At 39.4% G+C, this 24,842-nt stretch overlaps 1 protein-coding gene across 1 annotated transcript; it reads right to left on the reverse strand.

The window, feature by feature from the left end:
• On the reverse strand, positions 1–24,547 carry cdc34a (cell division cycle 34 homolog (S. cerevisiae) a). The gene is made up of 5 exons (XM_061738180.1): positions 24,110–24,547; positions 9,171–9,257; positions 8,423–8,520; positions 4,384–4,518; positions 1–2,862 (listed from the first exon to the last, which is right to left on the reverse strand). The coding sequence occupies exons 1-5, from the start codon at positions 24,290–24,292 to the stop codon at positions 2,640–2,642; spliced, it is 726 nt and encodes a 241-aa protein (XP_061594164.1). The 5' UTR covers positions 24,293–24,547; the 3' UTR covers positions 1–2,639.
• Between the last annotated feature and the right edge of the window lie 295 nt (positions 24,548–24,842).

The raw sequence follows: 24,842 nt of genomic DNA on the forward strand, positions 1-24,842 counted from the left end.
CAGCATCTAATAAAGAGCTTTATTTCAGATTTTAAATAGTTTTACAAACCATAAGAAAAAAAAAGGAAAATATAAACAGGAAAGAAAGAAAGAAGAAAAAAAAAACACATCAAGTGATCGTCAAAATATCCACATGTGCATATCAAGGTAGAGATTGTAAACAGTCCTTTGAAGCCAAAAGGCAAGTCCTCCCCCCGGGTTAGGTTCACTCAGCTGGAAAAGGATTTTTTATCTTGGTTTGCTTTCTTTTTTCCCTCTCCATGAGGTTCTTGTTGTTTTCTGAACTGCTGGGTTTTCCTCTCAGTGATGCTGCCACCTATCTGAGCTCAATGAACTCAGGGTGGGTGAAGGCGGAGCAAGGACTACACAAACAGTAGTCTGACAAAATGGTAAATCCCATTCTCCCAAAACCTTTAACAACTAAAGAAAAACAGAAAAAGCAGGGGAGGGGGGTGTCATTCATAGACCATATCCTGGACACTGGTCAATTACCCAGAACTGATGGTGCATGACAGAGTGTGATGTTAGTTTCAGAAGAACATTTATGTCGATAATCGTATACATGTTGCCATTCCTCCATGTACAACTGTGGCATCTTAACAGTCAAGCCAATAACCCCTAATACATAAGAAAACATTGCAGCTCACACCACAATTAGGAAATAAGTCATAATTGCAGAGAAAAAAAAAACAAAAAACAAACCCCAACACACTCTAAGCCCCTTCTAGCAGATCTAAAACCACAAATACATAAACATGCGAGTGAAAGACCACATTTTCCTGCTCATGCTCAGAGACGAACCCTTGCCCACAGCCTTCCCAGTTTGTGCTTCCTCTTTCCTTACACGCACATGATCATCACTGAATATTCACACAGAAGAAACGGGGTTACAGTGATGTTGAACATTTCATTTAAATACTGCTGGACTGTGGTAATATAAGTGCGCAATGGAGACCTCTAGGTTGGTGGCGGGAGGAGGGCATCTGACGGCGCACAATAGGCTGAAAATAAAACCCCTTGGTCTACATATTCATTAGGCCATTTTCCATTCAACTGAATCACTCACACCGGCACCTGATCTCCTCCGAGGTAACAGGGTTCACGGATTCTGGCAAGTCAAGATGGCTGCATTGCAGCTTTGCATTTCAGAGTAAAATCCTTGTTTGTACATGCATCCACCAGTAGGGGGCAAACTCTATAAAGCTTGGTGTATAATGCAACTCCCCTGCTGTGGATATTTGTGCTACTGAACTAGATTCACAAACCACAGACAAACAAAACCGGACAGAGCTGCGCACGTCCACCTCTAGCCGATGACACAGCCACTACAAACCTCTCACAGATGCACTGAGATCTCAAGCTGCTTTACTGTTCACACTGTTGCAGGACTCAGTTTTGCTGCCAGGTTTTAAGCAAAGCAAGTTTCAAAAAAAAAAAGAAAGAAAAAAAAAGTACAAACACTGACTGCATAGTTTTGTCTTCTCTATTCTTTTAAATACAGTAAATTGGATTTCATGAGCAGCAGTAGGCTTAATTTTTTTCTTTTTTTTTTTTTAATGCATCCAGGCTTATAGCAGCATGTGCTTGAATGGTGAAGGCTGTGTGGCAGTAAGAACATTTGGTCTACATTCCTTTCTTTTGAGCAGCTGTTGGATTTTACCTCTCTCACTCACACCCCTGACATATCTGACAGGTGCTGTTATGAATAAGCAGAGAGCTGTTCAATCAATTTGGCAATATTTGCACCCTTTACTGTGAGCCTGAACATTGTCCTCTGCCACCTCTATGTGTCGGGCTTGAAGGAGCTTTGACTGGGCCGCCAGTCTCTGAGATCCGAGATGTTATGGAAAAAGGAAGGCACAAGGGAGTGTGAGCGGCCTTTTGAAACGGATGACGTCCCTGCTTGGCGCAGCGTGAACTCTGCTGCTTTAAAAAGGTCAGAGGTGAAGCATGGCAGCCTGCGGGTCAAACACATGGCTCAGAGACAGAAATGAGCAGCTTTTTTTCCTGCAAATGCAAAACTGTGTAGCATTGTTCATTCGTCGCCTTTCTTTGCAGATTCTTTCTTCTTCTTCTTCTACAGTGATCTGATCTCTGTCGTTACATTCCTGCCTAATGATGATGCAAAAAGAAGTGTCCACTGTTGAGCAGAAGAGAAACATGGGCAATAAAGCTGTTATCTGCTCAATATCTGTGGAAGAACTAGGTTGTGGAGCTAAAAAGCTTGCAAAGATTTTTTTTTTCTTAAAAATTGGGGCGTAGCAGTGCAACTAATGACTAGAAGATGAGGGAAAACTCAAAGTATAACTTTAGTAATCCTGCTGTTTTAATTTGCGTAACCTAAATTTAGACCTTTTTTTTTTTAAAGCAAAAGATAACATGTGAGAAAGAACCAAAAACAACTCTGCAGCTTTTTTTGTTCCCTTTTCTTCGATGCATCAGGCTTTAGTGTGTTTATGGCGACTGCACGTGTGGGAGGGTGGACGGGGGGCCCATGGTAGGTGAGGATTTAGAAGAAAGGAGGAGGGGGTTAAAGTTCAGTCCATGACCAAAAAAAAAAAGCAACATGTATGTGGGTGAGAATAAAATGTGGCCAGGGGTGAGGAGAAGGCGGCGTGGGTGACATCACAGGGAGCTGGTCATGAGTCCTCGGTGCCAGAGTCATCCTCATCATAGCAACAGTCTTCATTCTCGTCCTCGTCGTCCTCGTCCAGCTCCTCGTCGTCATAGTAGTCGTCGTATAAGAGGTTGGAGCCGTCGTCTGTGGGTGGGACTTGGGTGCGAACACAGTACTCGTCTAACGTGACAGGAACTTTGACTCCGTCGCGGTCTGCTTCAGCTTTGGTAGCCAGCACCTGCTTCCTGCCAGACGGAGAGGGGGGGGAAAAAAAAGAGAGAAAACTTCAGTGCCAACACTTGTCATATCTTTGTGTCTGTTTCTCAAAACATTGACCCTCATTTCCAACTATTTTTAAATCAGAAACACAAGGAGTTGCAAACTCACACCAACATCTCCTCATTGTTGTAAACAAAGCAATTTAGTTCACAATTCTAGAAAAAATAAAAATGATCTAGGTAGTGTTAGATTTATCAATGAACTAGGAGAACTGTTGAACAGCATCTCCAAAATCAGCCCCGAAAGAGAAAACTAGTCTTTAGCTTCTTCCCTTCTGTCAGCTTGGATACAAGTTGCGTGTTTGAGCAAAACGTCTGCTTTTACACATGAAACTACAGTGAATCATGAAGACATTGTCGTAGAAGATTTTTTATTAGATAATATTAGACTTGTAGTTCTCGAGACCACTCTTTTGTGGTCTTGGTCTCGTCACGGCCTCGACAGTCTTTGGTCCTGGTCTTGTCTTGGGTCTCGGATAATTGAATAGATAATTGCCATTGCACACACCAAGTTGACAGAATCTTGTGATCACCAGTTCTTCCTCTTGTTAATGTACAGTTTTGTAAACTGTTTGTATTTTGTATTTGATTTAATTCAGGATTGGTGCATCTGCATGTGTGTCTGTATTTAATTACAGTATTGTGTTTATAATGACCTTGTTTGAATAAATATATGGCATCATTGGCCTTTGAATAATATTTGCATATTGTTGTGATTGATTAAGCATCAGGTCTATTTCAGTGATGCTGATATACAGTGTAATCTGGCTACTATAAGGGTAAAAAATGCAATTTAAAGTCAATAATTGTGTGCATCTTTAATATTTAAAATTCACGTTTCACCTACAACGAGGTGGACGGTGGTGTTGGAGGCTTGTTATTTTGTTAGATGATTTTGGGGCTAGTTAGTAGTCATGTCAATCCTCAAATAGTATAGAAATAGCAGTAGTGCAATTGCTGCACATATTTGATCTCAGCTAATTGATTAAAACATTTATAGTGAGTTCACACTTAAGACATCACTGTCTCTGTTATTTTGCTGCAGTTGAATACAACTTAATGTTTACTTAACAGCTGAACCCACGAGTGTTCTTATGTTCTACAACTCACGCAAGATGACAAAAAAAACTAGGTTTGAGCTGAACTAGTCTTGGTCTTGACTTGGTCTGGAGACCGGCTGTTCTTGGTCTCAGGTTAGGCGGTCTTGACTACAAGTCTAGATGATAAAGTATGTGTTAAAATCTCTGACTTCTGGTCATTGTGAAGTCTTAATGAGTCAAATGACTCATTGTGCTGCCTGATAAACGAACAGAAAAACAAACATCAATGACTAAGAATGGAGTTGCATTATATGGCACCTGAAAGAGTATCAGAGAAGCAGAAAGATGCTGACAGCTGACACTGGTTGACATTAGGTAACAACTGTACAGAGATGTATTTTTCTAAATGGTCTAGGTCATTCCTAATGTGCAGTATTCTTTGTGGTACCTGATGATCTCGATGTATTCCCTGTCCTTGCCTTTGCTGTCCCTCCACTTGCGGTACATGACGGACGCGTCTACATTGGCTGGAGAAAATGTGTTGGGCTCGTTGAGCAGGGAGATGACACTAAGCAGGATGGTCCTGAGAGGGATGCAGACAGAACAGGGAGAATGGGAAGAGATACAAATTGAAGACATTTATAAATTATGAAAATAAAATAGACAACAGGACAGATGGTTCTGCTTACATCTTAAAAAAAATAAAATTAAAAAAAAGCACAATTTTATGCACATCAATAAACATCATTTAAATTAAGTAATTCAAATTATCAAGGGAGTAACCACCTCAGAAAAAGTGTACAAAGACTGAGTGGGTGTGGATTGTCCCCATGCACATTTCTGGCCGCTGTTCATTTGTAAAATGCAAACTGTTTAAAAATTCAAAGGCCCCAGTGATCTCCAAACACTTCTCAGCATCTCTCCTGTCCATGGGCCAAAAGGCATCATCATTTTTCTTTTTCTTCTAATAGTCAGCTCCAGGGCTACAGCAGGTCCATTATTACATTCAGCTATCAGAGTATGTTTATGTGCAGACTGCATAACAAGTTAAAGAATGGAAACTACAGGGACTTAATACATGCTCAGTAAACACCTGATGGAAAATGCTGCTTATCAAACCACAACAACATTATTCCAGCCTGAGAGGCAGGAATAATAATGTAAAGTTTACTGCCTAGACAGCAGGAAGTCAGGAAAGCTACTGCATATTGAAACATTGCTGTGATTTTCTCTGTGTAATAAAAATCAGTTACTGTACAATTTAAGGAGTTAAAGACTCAGATGCACAAGTTCTGTTAGAAGAAATAGGTCCTTTTTTTTTTTTTAAGTATTATATTCATCATGGTTTTATCATGATGTAAGTCGCAGACGACAGACCCAGCAAGTTCTGTTCACGACTCGACAGCACAAAAATCAGTCTGCTCATGCCCATCTTATCCAAAGATGTTAAACCACAACAGAAAAAGATTCCATTTATTAGGAAAACTTTCGATCTCACATCCCCAAAAAAATGTTTTAACACGTTTTCTCTTCATACTGCTCAGGGGCCTCATCTATAAAAGAGTGTGTAGGATTCATTCTAAAAGTGCACGTGCGCCCAAAAGCAGAAAATGGCGTGCGCAAAAAAAAAAATCCGGATTAAGAAAACCGTGTGTATGCACACACGCAATGTTCGCTTTATAAATTACATTCCAGCTGGAAGGTTGCGCACGTGAAGTCGCCTCACATCCCGCCCTCTACACGCCCACTTTTTTACCAAGAATGGTCAATGCAAAGCACCTGGCGACTGTATTTGTATATAAATGAACCTGCCGATCAACGGTGTTCTATACTCAAAAATCATGGCAGGGAAGACCAGAAAGCGAAATTTCGCGGAGACGGAGATCGAGATGTTGTGGATGAGGTGGAGGCCAGGAAAACAACATTATTTGGTGGTCACAGTAGTGGCATCACTAACAAAAATAAAGCGAGTGAGTTGCCTGAAACGTCAGATTTTCAGATTATGAAGCTCAACAATGAGATCAAATCATATTTAGGTAGAAACAAACTTTCATTAACTGTATTTGGCCTTCAATCCATTTTTTTTTTCAGGGGAGAAATCAGATTCTGGCAGACAATCACTTTTTGGCACGACACCGGCACGGCGTGTCCTGCACCGCGGACACGCCAAAGCCAAAGCGTCGTACACATAGATCTATGTGAAGCACATTCTGACTTCCTGCTGTTAAATCGTCTATTTGCATGAAAAAGCCTTTGAAAAAAAAGAAACTGAGATAAAAGAAACGGGGATCGTATGGTAGCATTATCTGCCGAGGTAGGACACCTCGGCAGAGAAGTATATTTCATCCTACGGGTAGGACGATTCGCGGAGGTAGGACAACTCGGCAGAACACCGGCTTGGATGTACATGGATCTATAAGTCTGATATGTGATGACATTAAAAGTATGACATGAATCTGGCTTCATTTCACCACCTCACCGCCTGCGTCGCCAGTTCCCCATATCTTCAAAATGTTTGTGCGCTAGGGTCAGGGTTGGCGTTGAGTATGAGTATCCAGATGGTTACAGCGTAGAGAGCCACCTGAAGCCTGCTGCCACATCTCACAAAATAATACTAATAATTACTTCTCTACGAGAGTGTGACCTCTTTTGTAAATACCACATGAGTCTTGAACTCCATGTGTGAGAGTTCACAGCCCTGATCAATATTAGCGTTGTGGCGTTTAAACTACAAGCTGCCAAACGTCTCGGAGCAGAGAACAAGACTTGGCTAACATCAATTGACGCTCTCAAGCCAAAGGCTCCAATTATTCTCTACTGTTATGTTTTCAACCCTCCTGTTGCACTGGGAATCATTCAGACCCCAAATTAAATAGAGATGCACCGATCGATCGGCAACCGATCGGGATCGGCTGATAGTGCCCCTATCGGTTTAGATTGGAGTTGTCAAAATAATAGTTCAAAGCAGGCCGATCTGATGACGTTTACAACAACAAACTGCATCCAGGGCGTGCGTTCCCACATCTCAGACCGAGCTGTCCTAAGGGGTCCCTAGGAGTTTCTACAAAGCATCAACACTGAAAACGGCCGGTATGGCAGTTTTACAATGTCAGAAAAGGTCAACAAATTTGCAGTTTGCAAGGTGTGTCCAAAGAAGATACCCCGAGGAGGAATTCTACCAAAGAATTTCAACAACGAAGCTGATAATACATTTGAAAGTTTCTCACATCAAGGAGTATATTGAGTTTTCAAAGTTGGCTGCTGCTAAGGCAGAGAAAAAAAAGGAGGTGCAGCAACGGCACTAACTCAGCTTAACGTAACAGAGACCTAGAAACGACAGCACCAAACAGTTAGAAAAATAAAGAACTACATCGTAAGGTAATGACTTCATAAGCCTTGATCACCAGCCGCTTTCTGTTGTAGAAGACATTGGGTTTCAATGCGTCGTTAGCAGCTTGGATCCGCGGTACGCGCTGCCGAGTCGTAAATATTTCACTGATGAATGTCCGTCGGAGTTATACCGGATTATATACAGTCCAAAGTCTTATGCAGGACGACAATCGTGTCAGTCGGCTTCACGAGTGACATTTGGAGTTCTAGTGTGAAGAGTTGTGCTTCACTCACAAGAGATTGTGGGTCACACGCGACGGATGCTATCGTTAAAGCTTTCGCTAAGCTTTCATAATTCATTTTTATTGTAAGATTTAATTAATTTTTCCAAAGAAAAATGTTTTTATAGTTTACAACTTGTATCAACTCTAAGAGGGTGACATGTCTACTGTTGTCTGTGTTGGTGCACATAGTGTGTTGTACACGCATAATTATTGCCACAAGAAAGCTTAAGCTAGTAAGCTACACTTACTCTTTGTAAGCAGAGTCTAAGTCGTCTCTAGAGTGGGAAATATTCCTAATTTTTATACCTAATAATACAATATTTGTAAATGAGACAACAATATTGACGAATTTATGGATTTCACGCTGTGATCGGTAAAATCAGGATCGGCAGATACTGCTTTTGGTGATCGGCCCTCAAAATCCTGATTGGTGCATATCTAAAATTAAATCTTGTTTGAACCCAACAACGGGGTATACTTCCATGTAAACAAGTTCTATTGCGCCTAATTTCCAAACTGTAGGGACACGTTTGTGATAATGGGATGGACATAAGACTAAAGACAGGGCAGATCTGTATTATCTGCTGGAGCGGAGTCCGATCAGCAGGTTCAGAGATCCCTTTCATCCAAAAACTATGAAACCATTTTAAAGAACAAATGGTGGTCGTGGTGAAGTCAAAGATTTTAACACATACTATATAATTTACTACAAATCTCCTGTGACAATGTCTTCATGATTCATAAAAAAAAAAAATTCCATCCTTTGGAAAAAAAAAAAAATCAGCCGAAAATCTACTTATTGAATATTAGTGAAAGATGGGAAAGCTGCCACCGGACAAACAATATTTTGTGTGTGTGTGCGTTTCTGATTACCTAACATTCTGTGTGGGGTTCCACCTCTCTGAAGGCAGCTCGCCGCTCTGTGGGTCATCCACTGGTGGATGGAGAATCGAGATACACACATCCCCGTTCTAGAGACAACAGAATACACCAACAAGTTCACACGAGAATTATACATTTTCAACAAGAGTTAAACCTGTAACATACCGGTAGGTCTCACAGAGCCACAGCTCTCGTGGGCATTTCCCTGATTACTACTTACGTACTTCTCTGTGTGCGGGATGCTCATGGGCTGCAACCTTTGGGCAGAGGGTGTGTGATCACAGGCCAATGACAGCATGTGGCTGTGAGACTAAACAGCAAACTGCTCAAATGGCTGTCACATGCTCGTGCGTACATGATTCGCTGGCAGAAAGTGGATTTTATATAAATCTGCCAATACAGCAGATTCCCACAGAGCTCTGCCGATGCGTTTATGTTTCAGAACATGACCCCTGTGACCTAGTTGGTAGATTTTATTTCTCTAATTTTTCAGTCTCTCCCTTTTGTGACATTCAACATTCACACTACAGTCAATGGCAACTCAGAATTGTATTTATTTTTTGATAAGGAACATTTTAAGAAAATGCAAGTCACAACTGCTTTTTCTTAATCTCAAAAAACAAAGGTTAAGAATTACAACATTTTTTTAAAATCCAACCTTTGACTTCTTAAGTATAACGTATGGTGCATTGGACGACTTTGAAAACAGACAAAAATTCAACAACTGAAAAGAAATTACCTCATAAATGTTGGGGTGCCACATTTTGGTGAGGAAGCGGAAAGCAGGTGGAGAATACGGATAGTCGACAGGAAACTTGATCCGAGCCTAAGGGAGAGAGAAGCCAAAAGACAAGTTACAACTACTTCCACTAAGCCGTCACTAATAGGAAAATATTTTTACTAATTAAAAACAGATTCTTCTAGTTAAAGCTGGGCAGCTGGATTTAAGTGTGTTTATAGATAGGTGTATAGGTGGATGCATGTATATATCTAAGTATATATGCATATGTGTGGTGAGTTCACAGCAAAAACGGACATCTCCAAAATGGAAAATTGATTAACCTTAATTTTAATGCATGTTCCAGTCCCTTAGGCTTTTTCATTTAGTCTTTGGTCAAAAATATATTTAAAAAAATATTTTTGTCAGAAGCAGCACATGTCAGTTTTTGCTGCTGCTGCCTGGTGAGGGGTTGGTGGGGGGACTGGACTTGTGTATATGTATGTGGAAATGTGTGTATTTAACTGTTCACTCAGGTATCCGCTAATTTATACTCAGGTATACACAATATACATGTACACTGTGTAGAATTCTTACTATTAATTTGTGTAACTTCTAAATACATCAAGTTTTTGGATATCTAATAACAAGGGTGCATCTGAAAACAGTATTGAGTTCAAGGGGTAGGAGTTCATAAGTTTTTTAGTTCTTCCTACTCCTTTTCAAACATGTCAAGACTGCTGCTGCTACAAAAAAAAAAAGAAAAAGTGTCTCTTGCATTCATTGTTTAACCCTCCGGGACACCTAGGCGCATTTTACGCGCTTTTCACTTTTCATTTTTGGATAATTTTGGCTGAGTTCATCCATATGGCATGAATTTTGGTGAGATTGTGTATTTTTATATGATCTTTATATTTCCAGCTCAGTTCCTACATTAAGTCTAAAATACACTCTGTAAAATACAATTGTTACACTCTGACCCCTTAGCGCAAAAAACGCGCCATTGAAACCCATTCAAACTTCAATTTTTGATCTCGCTTCCATTAAAGCATAATAAATGCATTTTATTATATCTAGGTGTCAATCTGGTCTTTTGCCTTGGAATTGATCATATTTACTACTCTGAACCAGATTACCTCATTTTTACCATATTTGGCATATGTTGAAAAAACATGCTATTTCCACTGGATGGCACCGTCACAATTCACCCCTCCCCCTCCCTTAATGTGTGTGTGTGTGTGTGTGCATGTACAGTTAGTATATGGGTGTGTGTGTGTGTGTGTGTTTGTGTGTGTGTGTGTGTGTGTTTGTGTGTGTGTGGTGTGTGTGTGTGTGTGTGTGACCTTATGACATTATGAGCAAAGGCTTTCAAGTGCCACTGTTTTCATTCATTCACATCGTTTTTGTGCAGAAGTTTAAAGCCCCTCTAAGATTATTTTGTATAAATGCACACCACACACACCTACACAAGAGGTCCATAAACACAAATAAATCCAAACATGGGGCATTTTGAATCACATGAAAGGTGCAGCCATAGAGAGAATCATGCTTTTTGTTGAGTCGTTTACACAGCTGCGACTGCAGCCAAAGTTTATAAAAATGCAGCCTGTGGAACTAGTCATTTCTTATTTGGCAAGATGGAGAGAGCCTATTGAGTGCACAACGCTTTGGACATAGCGATGGAGTCTGATTCTGATCGCGGGCAAGAGGAATCTGACACAGAGAACACAGATACTACAGACGAGGAACCGGTGTCTGAATCGTCTTCTGAGAGCTTGGATGTGTCCTCTGACAGTGAGGAAGATGAGACTTCCAGAAGTGGGGAAATTCAGTGGCAGTGAAATTTGCTTTCATCCTTTGGACCACTGTGGATCCCTCATGGCAACGGGGAAAAAGTTAGCGGAGGAGGCTGTTCATTGAGGAGCTGGGGAAGACTCTTGTAGCTCCACAAATGGCAAGGAGACGCCACCTCCCCGCACACCAGCTGCTGCGGCCTTGGTGTTGGTGCTGAACTCAAAGGAGACCCAGGTCTAAGCTCAAGTGCAAGCCCATCCCCAGACACCACCCAGAGGAGGAGGCAGTGTGTTTTGAGCACCAGCAACAAACTCCTACGTGTACTCCACCTGCAGAAAGTGCGACAGTCCCATCTGCAAGGAGCACTACCAAATTGTTTGCAGCTCCTGCCTCACCTGAACTGACTCACGCACGCACGCGCACGCGCACACACACACACACACACACACACACACACACACACACACACACACACACACACACACACACACACACACACACACACACACACACACACACACACACACACACACACACACACACACACACACACACACACACACACACACACACACACACACACACACACACACACACACACACACACACACACACACTCTCTTTCTCTCTGTCACAATTTTGTTGCTGTTATTGAATGTTATTTTGTCAGTTTTGATGTTCCTGGCTCACTGTTCCCGGTTCATTGTTCATTGTTTCACTTCTGGGTAAAAAAGTATGTGTTATAGCTACCTTTTGAAATGCATAAAAAATAATAATGCATGAAGATCAATGTTGCTGCTCTGTGTTCCCTGTATTGTTCATCTAAAAACATGGCATCATGACAAAAACCTGGCATTTAAAAGGGTTAAATCTTTAAAAAATCATGAATATTTGATATCAATACTTAGGTCAGATATTGGTGAAAGAAATTAGCTCAATTAAAGTAGAATATAATATTAATGTATAATATGTTTTATAGCTACCTTATGAAAAGCGCGTTTTCTGCGCAAAGGGGTCAAAGTGTAACTATTTGACACTGCACAAAAAATAATAATGCATGAAAATCAATGTTGCTACTCATCATTGACTTATCCCAGGCTGTAATAACCCAAAACAAAAAAATCTACTTTGCATGTAGTATATTGAAAATAATTCAATTTTTCTGTTTTTTTCATCTAAAAACATGGTGGCATCGTGACAAAAACCTGGCATTTAAAGGGTTAAATCTTTAAAAAATCATGAATATTTGATATCAATACTTAGGTCAGATATTGGTGAAAGAAATTAGCTCAATTAAAGTAGAATATAATATTAATGTATAATATGTTTTATAGCTACCTTATGAAAAGCGCGTTTTCTGCGCGAAGGGGTCAGAGTGTAACAATTATTAAAGGTGTCCCGGAGGGTTAAGTATGTCCAAGTATTTCTGTAACTACACTACCATCATGTTTGAAATAAAGACTTGAAACGAATTGACCCCAGAACAACAGTTTAATTTTAGGAAAAAGAAACTAGTATATTAAAATGCTCAAGTTCTCAGCTAATAGTAAAAAAAACAAACACACACACCATGAAATACAAATCACCTGAGGCTTAAATCCTGCAGCTTTTTATTGTTTGCTAAAACATTTTCTTGTTTGTGTGTTTTTTTTTGTTTTTTTTTTAAATTGTAATAATTCTAGGAGATATTCTAGGAGTATAAAGTCATAATGGGGTAAAATATATTTGGAGTTTATTATAGCTCGTAGTGGATCTAAAGATGCTGCTGCTAAAAACTACCCTGGACACTGGAGCTGCAACGATGCGTCGACATAACAGATTACATCGATTACGTAACTACGTCAACCAGGAAAGAGTGGGTTGATGCGTCGCATGCCGCATGTCCACCAAGTGTTGTTTCAGTCTTAAAAACTGAAACTTGGTTTTAATCCATAATGAGCTTGTGCTAAAACTTTAATGTACGAACGAACTCAACTCTGATTTCCAAACATACACACATAGCATCCTGACAATGGCGAGTAAATGTAGAAAATATTAATCGAATGAAAACTTCTACCTCTTAAAACCGGCTTCGAGCATCAGGTTAGGTACTTTTTCCAAAGGGAAACCCAACAAAATAGTGCTCCGTACGCTCAGTAAAACTCAAAATAGCGTATCCCAGCAGCACAAGTGCCATGCGTGAGCATATCCAAAGAAAATATCCTGTGGTTCTCAAACCTTAAAGTGATTACACTACAACAATATAAGCATTTGCCCAATTATTAATTGACAGGAAATGCATTAGCTGCATTAAATGTAGTTTGTTATTTTGTAGTTTTTAGGGATGCACAGAAATAACTAGGCTAAAAATGCAATGAAAAATGCAATGAATTAGAAGACAGGTTTTAGTCAGATCCCAGCTGGCCACAAGTGACGACGCAGAGGTCGCTGGCGCCGTTTCCTTTGCTGAGATCGCAACCAAAGCAATGTTATAATCTCCTCTTCATCCAATTTTGTCATGTTAACTTGTTTGTTGTTCTAATCTGCTACTGCTACCACTGCTGCTACTACTACTGAATATTTAATCAGTTCCAACTGTTGCTCTAGTTTCTTCCCCCAATCGGTCACCGCCGGTACGACGCGCTCTCCTCGTGTACAACGAGAGCGACGTTGCAGTTGGTGGTGCACGCGAACGGACGCAAACGCAAACACCAACAGCAAGTATATCTGGACTCTAACGGCCCGTGGGTTGTCTCTTGCCATTATCTATCACTTTTGCAGAACCTGAGCTAATGTTGGTTGTTGTGGTCTTGCAGTAGCATTAGCAAACTCAATATACTCAGCTATATGATGCGTCTTGAGATGTTTTATCAAGTTGCTGGTATTAAACGACGTATTCTCCTTTCCTCCTCCTCCTTACTAAGTTTGAGCTTGCGTTTGCGTCCGTTCGCGTGCACCACCAACTGCAACGTCGCTCGCGTAGTACCAGCAGTAACCGATTGGGGGCAGTAAGCAGAGCAACAGTTGGAAAAGGGATTAAATATTTAGTAGCAGCGGTAGTAGCAGATTAGAACAACGAACAAGTTAACATGACAACATTGGATGTAAAGGAGATTATAACATTGCTTTGGTTGCGATCTCGCCAAAGGAAAATGCGCCAGCGCCATCAGAGATGGTATGTTAGACCGTTGAATCTGCTGATATCTGACCGGGACCAGCGCCACTAGCGGGCAGAGCGAGAACTGCAGGTCGCGTACTCTCTTCTCATCACCACGCTGACTGCGGCTCAACATCTCCAGACTGTTGTGAGTCCAGTTAGACACAGGTGATGCCATGCCAGTAATATCATTTTTTATTTATTTATTCCCTTCCCACTAATAAAACATCCCTTTCTGTGCCATCACCTGGTAAAAGATCATATAAAGATAATAAAGTGACTACATATTCAACATGAATTGTGCAGTGATGGAAAAACCATTCAGACTTACAATATTGGGCAGAATTTATGTTAGAATAATGGACTTTTACACAAACTGATGTCTTAAACAGTATTTGCACTTTAGTTATTTTAGATTTATGGTGATTGTTCTGATAAACCAAATTATGCTCCAAGACACTTTTGCTTTGGTTTATGTATGACATTCATGATTTTTTTTTTCCATGAGTAAAAAGTTGTGAGAATGGTAAAAACTGATCATTTGTTGGCATTTAAAAGAAAGATGTAACAAAAAGTGGAAGAAGAAAAATTAATATTAATCTTTTAAAAAAAAATTGTTATATTAACTCAACAATAAAATAATGGTTAGTGGTAGGGCTACTGGAGTCGCAAACATGCACTTGGATTACAGTCTTTGTTCAGACCTATACTGGTATAAAGCAAAGATGGCCATACAAGCACACGAACGCACGGAGCTGACAAGAACAAACTTTTCATTCTGAAAGCTTTCCTTGTGTGTTTGCAGCAATAGAGTCAACAAGCGGTTGCTGAATGAATCTGGAACAATCATGCTAATTAGCTCCAATAGTAGTTTAAAGAAACATATAAATAGTAACTGTGGAGTCATCGCAAACCCTTCCGAGCTGCCTGAGCATAGAGGAGCTAATGACAGTGTAATGTAATATTGTGTGGAGGATGGGAGGGATGGAGGCTTGCAGTGCATTCAGAGCGTGGAGCTCAAAGAAACACTGGTGGCTGGGGAGGGGGTTGGGGGTATAAGGACATTGTGTATGCCCTCTCCAGCTGTCATTGTAGCCAGAAAAGGGCCCACGACTCACAGCTGTATTCTGCTACAGCGTATCCTAACACTGAAGCACAACCGCACAAACAAACTGAGTAAACCTGCTCTGCAGAAGACCCCTCCTCCGTCTACAAAGTGTGCCGATGAAGAGAGACAGAGGATGGGAGAGCTCAGACACCGACGGGACTGATTACACACATGCACATCATTCACAGCAGGAACCCTTCTGCTGATCCTCTTGTCATATATACCCAACACACACTTGCTCACGTTTGCTGATTCGGCATGGTCAGCTGGTCCTCGCCTCATAGAGGAGGTATGGGGGGGGGGGCATGGGAGCAAAGGGGTGGAGCAGGGGGATGGGCTCTACACAATATAAGCTATAAGACTTGTTTGCTTGTACTGCATATTTTAAACCAAGTGCCAAATGATCAGTCTGAACTCAGAATCTAAAAATGGAAAACCTGTTAATGTGCACAGATTGTTTCATAACAGTTTAGTAATGCACTACTTTGTCATGATATATGATAAGAGTAAACAACCAATAAAATGAATTTACACTAACCCTATTAAATGCAGAACAAACTAAAACAATTGAGAAAACAAGGGACAAAACAAAACAACCCTGGTTCGATTGTTCCTGCCAGAGATCTGGCAGACAGGCTGAGTGCAAGGTTCAAGCCAACACTGCACACATTACAGGCTGGCAACAGTGAAGCACAAAGCAGCAAGCAAGGATGAGTGGAGGGAGAGGAAAGTCATGCATCAAAGTGACCGTCTTTCAAAACAGTGCATGTCTTTAACATATCTGGCCGTCTGCAACCAAATGACTGAATTTACTGATGCAGTATTTACCAATGATGCTTTAATCAACACCAACTTGCAATACTTTCAGAAGATATTCAGTCAAATCCAAATTAAGCTATAATGAATTGAAAAACAAGAAAACATTTAGGTGAATGTAAAGCTGTACCAATGCCTAAAACAGATCGACCGAGCTCCCAGACAAAGCAGATACATATCTGACTATGAACTGATCCTGTTGTTCAGTCTTTGACTTGTTGCTGGAAGGAATATGAAAGAACACAGCTACACTGTGTGTCCAATAAAATAACTTCATTGATCACAATCCTGACAGTTAGAATTAAAATAAACAGTAAAAGCAGGAGAGTTGGGATGTGTTTAGGATAAGCGTGAAAAATGACCCAAATAAGAAGGCAGGAGCATGATTTCACAATGAAGATTACCAAAAGGCTTTTAATTGAGTCCCTATTATAACAATTCCACTACTTCCTTCATTTAGAGATATGCAGATCACTTATTTGAACAAAATAAACTTGTAAAAAGTCTGCTAGTCCTTGATCTGATGTCTTATTTAACAAACTATGAAAACAGACATTTTACATTGTCTAGTATATTTTTGTTTCAATATGTCTCAAGAAATGTTACCACAGATCACTAATGTAATTAACGTCAGTGATCTTTTTATTAAAACATCCTCTCATAGAGCTTAAGCCTCTACAGTGACCTGATCTTCTGTTCACATAGTGTATTTCAGTAGCTCAAACAATCAATAAACAGGAAGGATCCTGCCTCTTCCTGTTTGACCAATAGTAGAGGAGCAGGACCAAGAAGGGAAGCCCTCCTCTATTGCATAATGAGGCAGAAATGAATGAGGTAAAGTAACATGAGAAGACGAGGGAATTTAAAAACAAGGAATGCACGTATAAGGAAAAACAAAAAATATACAATTCTGCTTTTATTTTTAATTATGTCAGTTTTGGTGAACCATAACACACAAATTCTAAAAGACATCTCGATTTGCATTGCTCACTCTGAACATTTCATTGGAGCAACAGACATGAGTACAGCCAAGTTCTTGCCAATCGAGCAAACAAGACTTATGAAAGACCTTTCTTTTTACTGAGAACACAAAATGCACGCTCAGTTTCCTCATTTCTATGAAAATCTTTCTTGGACTGTGACCTAAAAAGCAGTCTTCAGGAGAGAACAGGAATGAGAGGGAGAATGAACCCACTCTGTGCAAAATGGAAGCAAGACTACAAAAACCAGGTCAATGAAAGGACCTTGAAAAGAACAAATCATTCTGTTCTCTTTTTCAAACCATTTTAATGTCTTATCCACAGACAGATGCAACCAACTAAAAATCATCCTGAATGACGGACAAAAGGACCTTGAAGAGAGAAAATCCCAGGGCCTACCATATGGATTACCATATTCATATCAAACAAGCCCCAGACTTATTATCTTGGTCATGAGAAAAAAGGAAATGGACTGAACTGAAGTTGTGTGTCAAACAGACTTTAATGCACTCTTTTCTGCTATCTTTGCTGCATTTCAAAACAAAATAGTGCACATGTTTCAGTACTTTGATTACTGCTTTGGTGCCCCAAGCAGAATGGGGGAAGGGGCACAAACTAGTGATGCACCGATTGTTCGGTAACCGAAATTGTTCGGCCGAAAATGGCAAAAAAACACTTTCGGTGTTCGGTGGAATAAGTGGGAAAAAACCGAACAATTAATAACGGCGTTGTAAAATAAGGAAATAGACTGGCCGCTCCGTCCCGTAACGTTGCGCACCACATAAATCGTTGACCAACCAAAAACTAACCCCATAAGAATTTTACCTAACCTTCACCAGAAGGTGGAACCAAAACAACATAATGCTGGGAAATTAAAAATGTTTCATTTTTTTATGTTCAATAAATATTTTCTACCTTGTAATTTTGTAAAAGATTTTTTTCTTTGAAAAGCATGCCTAAATCAAATGTATTTGATTTATGCAATGGTGAAAAAATTGGCAAAATAAATGAAAAACTGCTGAAGAACCATGTTCAGTATTGTTCGGTATTCGGCCAAGTGTTTATTATTATTTTCGGTTTTGGCCACAAATTTTCATTTCGGTGCATCACTAGCACAAACAAACACATTGTGAGGACTTCAGTGGTTTTAACCATTTTTTTTACACCAGTGCAAGAAAGAACAGTTTCAGTATTGCCTCAGCATTGCCTCTTTTTTATTGGCCCTGCCTCCTGTTTCTCTATGACATAGCTAGAGAGAGCGAAACGCGACTCCAACAGTTCAGCCCAGCCCGGCTCAGACAAGCCCTACTGAGCCATGCTAGGCTCCCAGTGCCCTTCACTGCTCCTGCAAGGCTGATGTCTAGTCTGTGCTCCCGAAGGGGAGGGAAGACAAGTAGGCGCAAATACTTCTGCTCGACAAGACTGAGTCCCTGTCAAGTGAATGTCAAAACCTAAAAAAGACAGGGGGGCCTGCTTCCAAAGCCAAAGGGGCAGCACACCTTTTCCATAACAGGTGAGAAAACCTACTGTCAGTTGACAAAACCAAGTTATAGCAATTTGAATTCCATTTTCATTCACACTAGGAATTGGAACAAGTATTTACAATATCAAGCATCACAAATTAAAACACCAATCTATTTCATTTTCTACCCATTCCACAACAGAGCAGCTCTGTCACTCCACACATGGCATAACTTTTGCCAAACGTAGCTATGAAAAATCTCTCTGAAGTATAAACACATGATTTCATAACTGTGGATATGCACTTTATACACACCATGTTGTTCTGGTGCATGACACAAAACAAAGTAAACAGAGGTCAAAGCTTTCCAATCTGTGTTTCTACTGAAATGTGTTTTTCTCTGTATAAGTGCAACTCTCCTACTTTTCTCTCCATAACACTCTGCGGTGGACAAAAACATCTTTAGTCTTTGACAAATTATTGCGATTGCCGCTACTGCAGTTAAGAAAATAGTTGAGAATGAAGGCACTAGATGACCATTCAGAGGCAAAGCCCTTACGTAATGAAGTAATGTATAATGATTACGTAGTGTTATAGCCCAATTACATCATATTACTGAGGCAAAAACGAGCTGGAAACTAGATTCTGATAACTTTAGATTGACTGATCACATCACATCCAGTGTTACCAGTAGGGGTGGGCAAAAATATCGATATGGCAATATATCGCGATACTTTTCCAGCCGATTCAATATCGATATTAAAAATTTGAATATCGATTTTTTTATTTCACGTTTTATTTCATTTTATAATTTATATAACACAATTGCCTGTCCTTAAAAAATGAAAAATAATGGACAGAGGTTTATTTATTTATGGATTTATATCTATACTGACTGATCACTGCCTGTCCTTGGTTTTAGTACCCATCTTTCTTGTGTTTATTATCATTTGCCACATAATTAAAGCAACCTCATACTAAATTTAATGTTAATTTCATATGATGTAAATAATATGAAAAACATATACAAATAAGTTGTAACTTTAGCTTGTATAGTTATAATAAAACATTGTTTTGACTCAGTTTGTCCCATGAATTGTCACTATAATCTGATGAACGTGCAACTCGGATTTTAAGATCCATCACTATCATCTGATGTACATATATACAACTTGGATTTTAAGATGTGTAATGCATTTTTAAATTTTTCGGTGAACTATGTAGAATATAATAATCGGGATATTGCAAAATCGGGATATCGCAATGTTTATCGTATCGTGGCTCAAGTATCGTGATGCGTATCGTATCGTGAGGTCCTTCCCAATACCCACCCCTACCGGGGTGACATGGTGAGGTTTGTGTTTATTTACCAGACAGGTGGTACAAGCAATATTACAGGATACTATCTAAATACTGTATAATCTCTATCTCCACCAGAAGTTAAAAATAATTCGATAAAACACAAGCTGGTGTTTGTATCAACATTATTGATGCATGACAAGTCTCAGCTTGACGCACCAAGCACATGAGTAATACAGCAAACAAACAGTTTCGACTACATTCTTAGCAGAGGAATCAAAGTTATCTGTACCCAGAGTAGCCTGCTCCACTTGTCTTCTAAAAACACAAATCAAGATAAAAGCCAGATATGAAAACAAACTGGTCCTGTGGCAGGGATCAGCCCACCATAGGTTGGAGGAACTATTCTCATGATGAAGCAGAAGGCATCTGTAAATTGGATGTGTCTTGCACTCAGTCAATGAATAGGGGAGCATGCAAAAAACTATAGATCAACGGTCAGTTTCTAACCCTAAAAGTTATTATGCATTGCGTTACCTAATTGTGTTTAAATGACTGTTCAATATGACTCAACCTGCTGTGTGTGCCGTCATGAAGAACACTGGTGTAGGAGGAAAAAATAAAAGAGAGAGACCCTGACTCAGCCATGTTTCATGAGAAATCAATATCTACAACATGTCGTAACTGCTTGTTTGGGTAAACTTTCCAAAGAACTTTTTTCTCCATGATGGAACAGGCTAATAAAGGCAAACTGGTTAGATGGAAATCTAGTCACAACCATGTGGTGGATTTCACAGCCGGGATGTGCATTCCTGGCCCCACAAAGGAATCCTGTACAGCACCCACAGTGCTACACTGAACACAGCGGCCTGGTCAGGGCCCTCTGCTTGTGTTCACATGCTTCAAAAAGACCAGAGGCAAAATTAACATGCTACTGAAGAACTGGAATTACCAAGCCCTGCACAGCAGAAGACATGTTTTTACAAACAACGGCATTGCTCTATGCTTAACAAAAAGAAGAAAAAAAAAGAATCTAAAGTAGACTGTTGCTCCTGATAAATGAGTTTATCCTGCAAACAGAAACAACAATGGCTCATCATTATGAACACATAATGAATTGACTGATTTGATTGTTGGCCACTTCTGCTGAAAAAAATAAAATCTAAATGATTCCTTTTTCTTCAGTAAACTCTTGCGCCACTTAAAAAAAAGCCTGTTATTTTTATTCAATGCACAACAAAATAAATGTCACTACCCAGTTTTCAAGCAGAACTATTGAGGGTTTATTAGACTTGGCCAGACAACGTGATTAATCACCAAGCTGTATGGGATGAATACATACATTAGTACAGAACTTCAAATAATCCCCTCTTGGTTTTGTAACATCTGCATTTAATGTTCAGATTCTCATTTGAACGTGATATAAATCAAAGCCAGGCTGTGAGTTATGGCAACAAATCCAAGAGTAATAAGTAATTACAACATAGGTATGTAACTTTTAGTAAGAAAGTGAAGCAGATACTGTACCTTTAAGGGGTAGAAATACTAGAAAGCTACAGAGTAACTGAAAGGTACAATGTCAGCATAATGTTTTTAACCAGCAGACGTGCAACAACTTTTTTTTTTAATCTTAAAAAAAAACAACTGACAGTTGAAGTTCTGGTCCCTTTTATAAGAAAACCCATAATCAAAGAGGAAGAACACATGAGAAAAAACATATTTGCACTCAAGGGAGGAAGCAAGTCTGAAAACACAACATAATGTATTCATTATTTATTAAAAAGACAAAAAGAAACAACACACAGACAAGACTAAGGTCATCTACTTTTCCAAAGCAAAGCTACTGTGCACTAAAGACTGGATCCCTGAATATACAAACAGCCTGCTCAACCCAGGGCTCTTGTTTGTAGTGATGAACTCAAAGAAGATGATAGAATTAGTTAGCCTGATGATAAGTTTGTTTATTAAGAGAACAGGGCCTGGCGGCAAGAGACTACCTGCAATTTAGATTACATAATGAGATAAGAAATAACTAACATTGCATGTAAAAAAAAACAACATACAGTTGCACTATTAGGATGTTTTGATCACATTTTTAAACACATTCAAAACAAAATCTGATAAAGTGCACCTGTAGAGGTGGTCCAATGTTTCTGCAAGGGTAATTTTATTTGTCAAACTAAGTATTGAATGCCTTCTACAGTTGAGCCCTGTTTACACCTGGTTCAAAAATTGCGTTTTCACCCTGCAAAGACCAAAGGTTTTTTTTGTTGGGGTTTTTTTTTTTTTATCTGCAGGGCGGTAGTGACGCATTAAACCACATCTAGTCACCAGGAAAAAAAAAAAAGAACACCCTTCCTGTTTGTCGGATTCCCACGCCGCCACCTCCCCTCAGCTTTACTAAGCATACAAAATGTACATAAAGGCCTCATTTACACCTGGTATTAAAATCTCTCCAGAGGTTGACAGCCTTAACTTAAAATATAACAGATCTGATGACTTAAACCCCATTTGGAAGTGGTCTAAGTCATTTGTGGTCACATTATTTTAGTTGTGTCAATGTATTGCATCCAGGGCCACATTAAGGGGCCATCTACATAAGCGATGTCTTCTGTCAAGGCAGAAGACGGTTCATGGGACATCAGCGTCATATCAAAGGATTAAGGTAGGCAAAACAAAACATGTATGAGCCCATGACATTGTTGCTGTCAGTTTTTAATGTAAATCAAATTGTGTCTTTTATATATGTTATCAGTTTTTTTGCAACTTAACAAAATACATTAAATGTAGAATGTGTTGTAGAATAGTCAGCTGTATTTTTTTTAGATTATTAATATCCATTTTAGGATGCATTTATTTTAGTGGAAGAGCCTGTTAGGTTTAATATTATTCAATGAGGTAATGCAAAAGGTATTCAGATCAAATCTCTCTTTTATGGCAAATAAAGAATCACTGTTCTAATGACTAAAAAATGCTCAAACTGCCGTACGCTACGGCGTAGGCTCTGCGTCGATTTAACGCGGAACCATAATCCAGCCTTTAAATGTCAGCACAATGGTCCATAAACGTGAACTCCAACTAAAAGTAAACCGGTGTAATATGGTCCAGTTTCCTGGTGTTTGTAAGCAGTACTCGAGTTGAGGGGGGATGAGGGGGGATGCCACCCCCCCTGAAATAAAAACAGTCAAAATCATCCCCCCTGTAAAACTGCCATCCCCCCTTTCCATCCCTTATGTCATTTCATCATGAATGTGGTTTTACTGTTATTTCAACATTTAGTCATCACCAGAAAAATAACTTATTTGACAATTTTCACCTGTTTCAGGTACATTTTCACTTGAAATAAGTAGAAAAATCTGCCAGTGGGACAAGATTTATCTTCTCATTACAAGCAAAAAAATCTTGTTCCACTGGCAGATTTTTCTACTTATTTCAAGTGAAAATCTACTTGAAACAGGTGAAAATTGTTGTTTTTTCCAGTGATGAGTCTTGTTTTAAGTGTAATAAGATTTGTTTTACTAAAATTGAGACATTTTACCTAGAAATAGGACAAATATTCTTATTTTGAGTTTTTGCAGTGATCCATTTTACTTATCCTGTGAAGCACAGAATCATATTGATAAAAAAAATAAAAAATAAAAGTTTTATAATAACCGATTATATTGCAGTTAATAAGATTTTTTTACTAAAATGAGACATTTTAACTAGAAATAGGACAAATATTCTTATTTTGAGTTTTTTGCAGTGATCCATTTTACTTATCCTGTGAAGGACAGAATCATATTGATAAAAAAATAAAAAATAAAAGTTTTATAATAACCGATTATATTGCAGTTAATAAGATTTTTTTACTAAAATGAGACATTTTAACTAGAAATGGGACAAATATTCTTATTTTGAGTTTTTGCAGTGATCCATTTTACTTATCCTGTGAAGGACAGAATCATATTGATAAAAAAATAAAAGTTTTATAATAACCGATTATATTGCAGTTAATAAGATTTTTTTACTAAAATGAGACATTTTAACTAGAAATAGGACAAATATTCTTATTTTGAGTTTTTGCAGTGATCCATTTTACTTATCCTGTGAAGGACAGAATTATATTGATAAAAAATTTAAAAAAAAAACGATTATATTGCAGTTGAGGGGGGTTAAATGAAAAAAAAAAAAAGTTGAACAAAGAGCTGCGTTTAGCGGAGCGAGATTAAACCAGGAACAAGCTCCGATCACTAGTTCACGGTATCAACTTTCAGCTGCTTTAGCTGCCAAAAGCAGGAGTTAAAGTCCCGGTTCCAGGTTTAACTGTGGTGAACATGGACCTGTTAGGAACAATAGAGCCCTGCTAGCCTGTTAGCCACTCACCTTAAAATACCCCCCCTCGTAGTGCGTGTTCGGCGGTCCGAAGATCGCCACTTCCCAGTTGTACATGTCCGACTCGTCCACCAAAGTTATCTTGAACCCTTCCACCGGCTCGTCCTGGAGACTCTTCATCTCCAGCATCAGTGCTTTCTGTGAGCTGGCTACATGATGTCCATGCTGAGCCATATTCCGCTCTTATGTTAGTGTTAGTTTAGCAGCGACCCGACACAGCTGCGGAGGACAAAGCTAGGTCGGAGAGACGACAGCCGAGCCCCGTCGAGCAGGAACCGGCGTACTTAGTTTCCGTTTGTTTGTCTTCAAAAACAGGATCTAAAGTCGCAACGGCCGGGCTTTAATTGGTCGGTAGTTGTGCGCCTTCCTCTGTTATTGTGAGCGATCCGGAGGAGCTGAGCTTCTCCTGCCGACATCAGCCTCCTCCAATCATAGCGAGGCTTCCGGTGACGGATTTCAAAAGAAAAGCCCTATTTTTTTTGAGAGTCCTTACAAACACCAGGAAACTGGACCATATTACACCCAGTTGTGAAAAAAAATCAGGGGGGGTGGTGGATTTTATCATATGGGGACAGATAATTTGTGCTGATTACAAATAATATAATATATTACAAATAATAGCACTGACCAAAACACCTGCAGAAATACTGCACGAATGACATAGCAGCAGTTAAATGCAGCCTTCTGTAAGCTTTAAATATCCACTGGGCTTACATCAAATACA

The sequence above is a fragment of the Cololabis saira genome, chromosome 13, assembly GCF_033807715.1.
Source record: "Cololabis saira isolate AMF1-May2022 chromosome 13, fColSai1.1, whole genome shotgun sequence".
NCBI lineage: Eukaryota > Metazoa > Chordata > Actinopteri > Beloniformes > Belonidae > Cololabis > Cololabis saira.

Coding starts and splice junctions, on each gene's coding strand:
- cdc34a (XM_061738180.1), bottom strand. CDS start 24,292: ATGGCTCAGCATGGACATCATGTAGCCAGCTCACAGAAAGCACTGATG. Junction 9,258..24,109: donor ACGAGGGGGGGTATTTTAAG/GTGAGTGGCTAA, acceptor TCTCTCCCTTAG/GCTCGGATCAAGTTTCCTGT. Junction 8,521..9,170: donor GGCACCCCAACATTTATGAG/GTAATTTCTTTT, acceptor TGTTGTCTCTAG/AACGGGGATGTGTGTATCTC.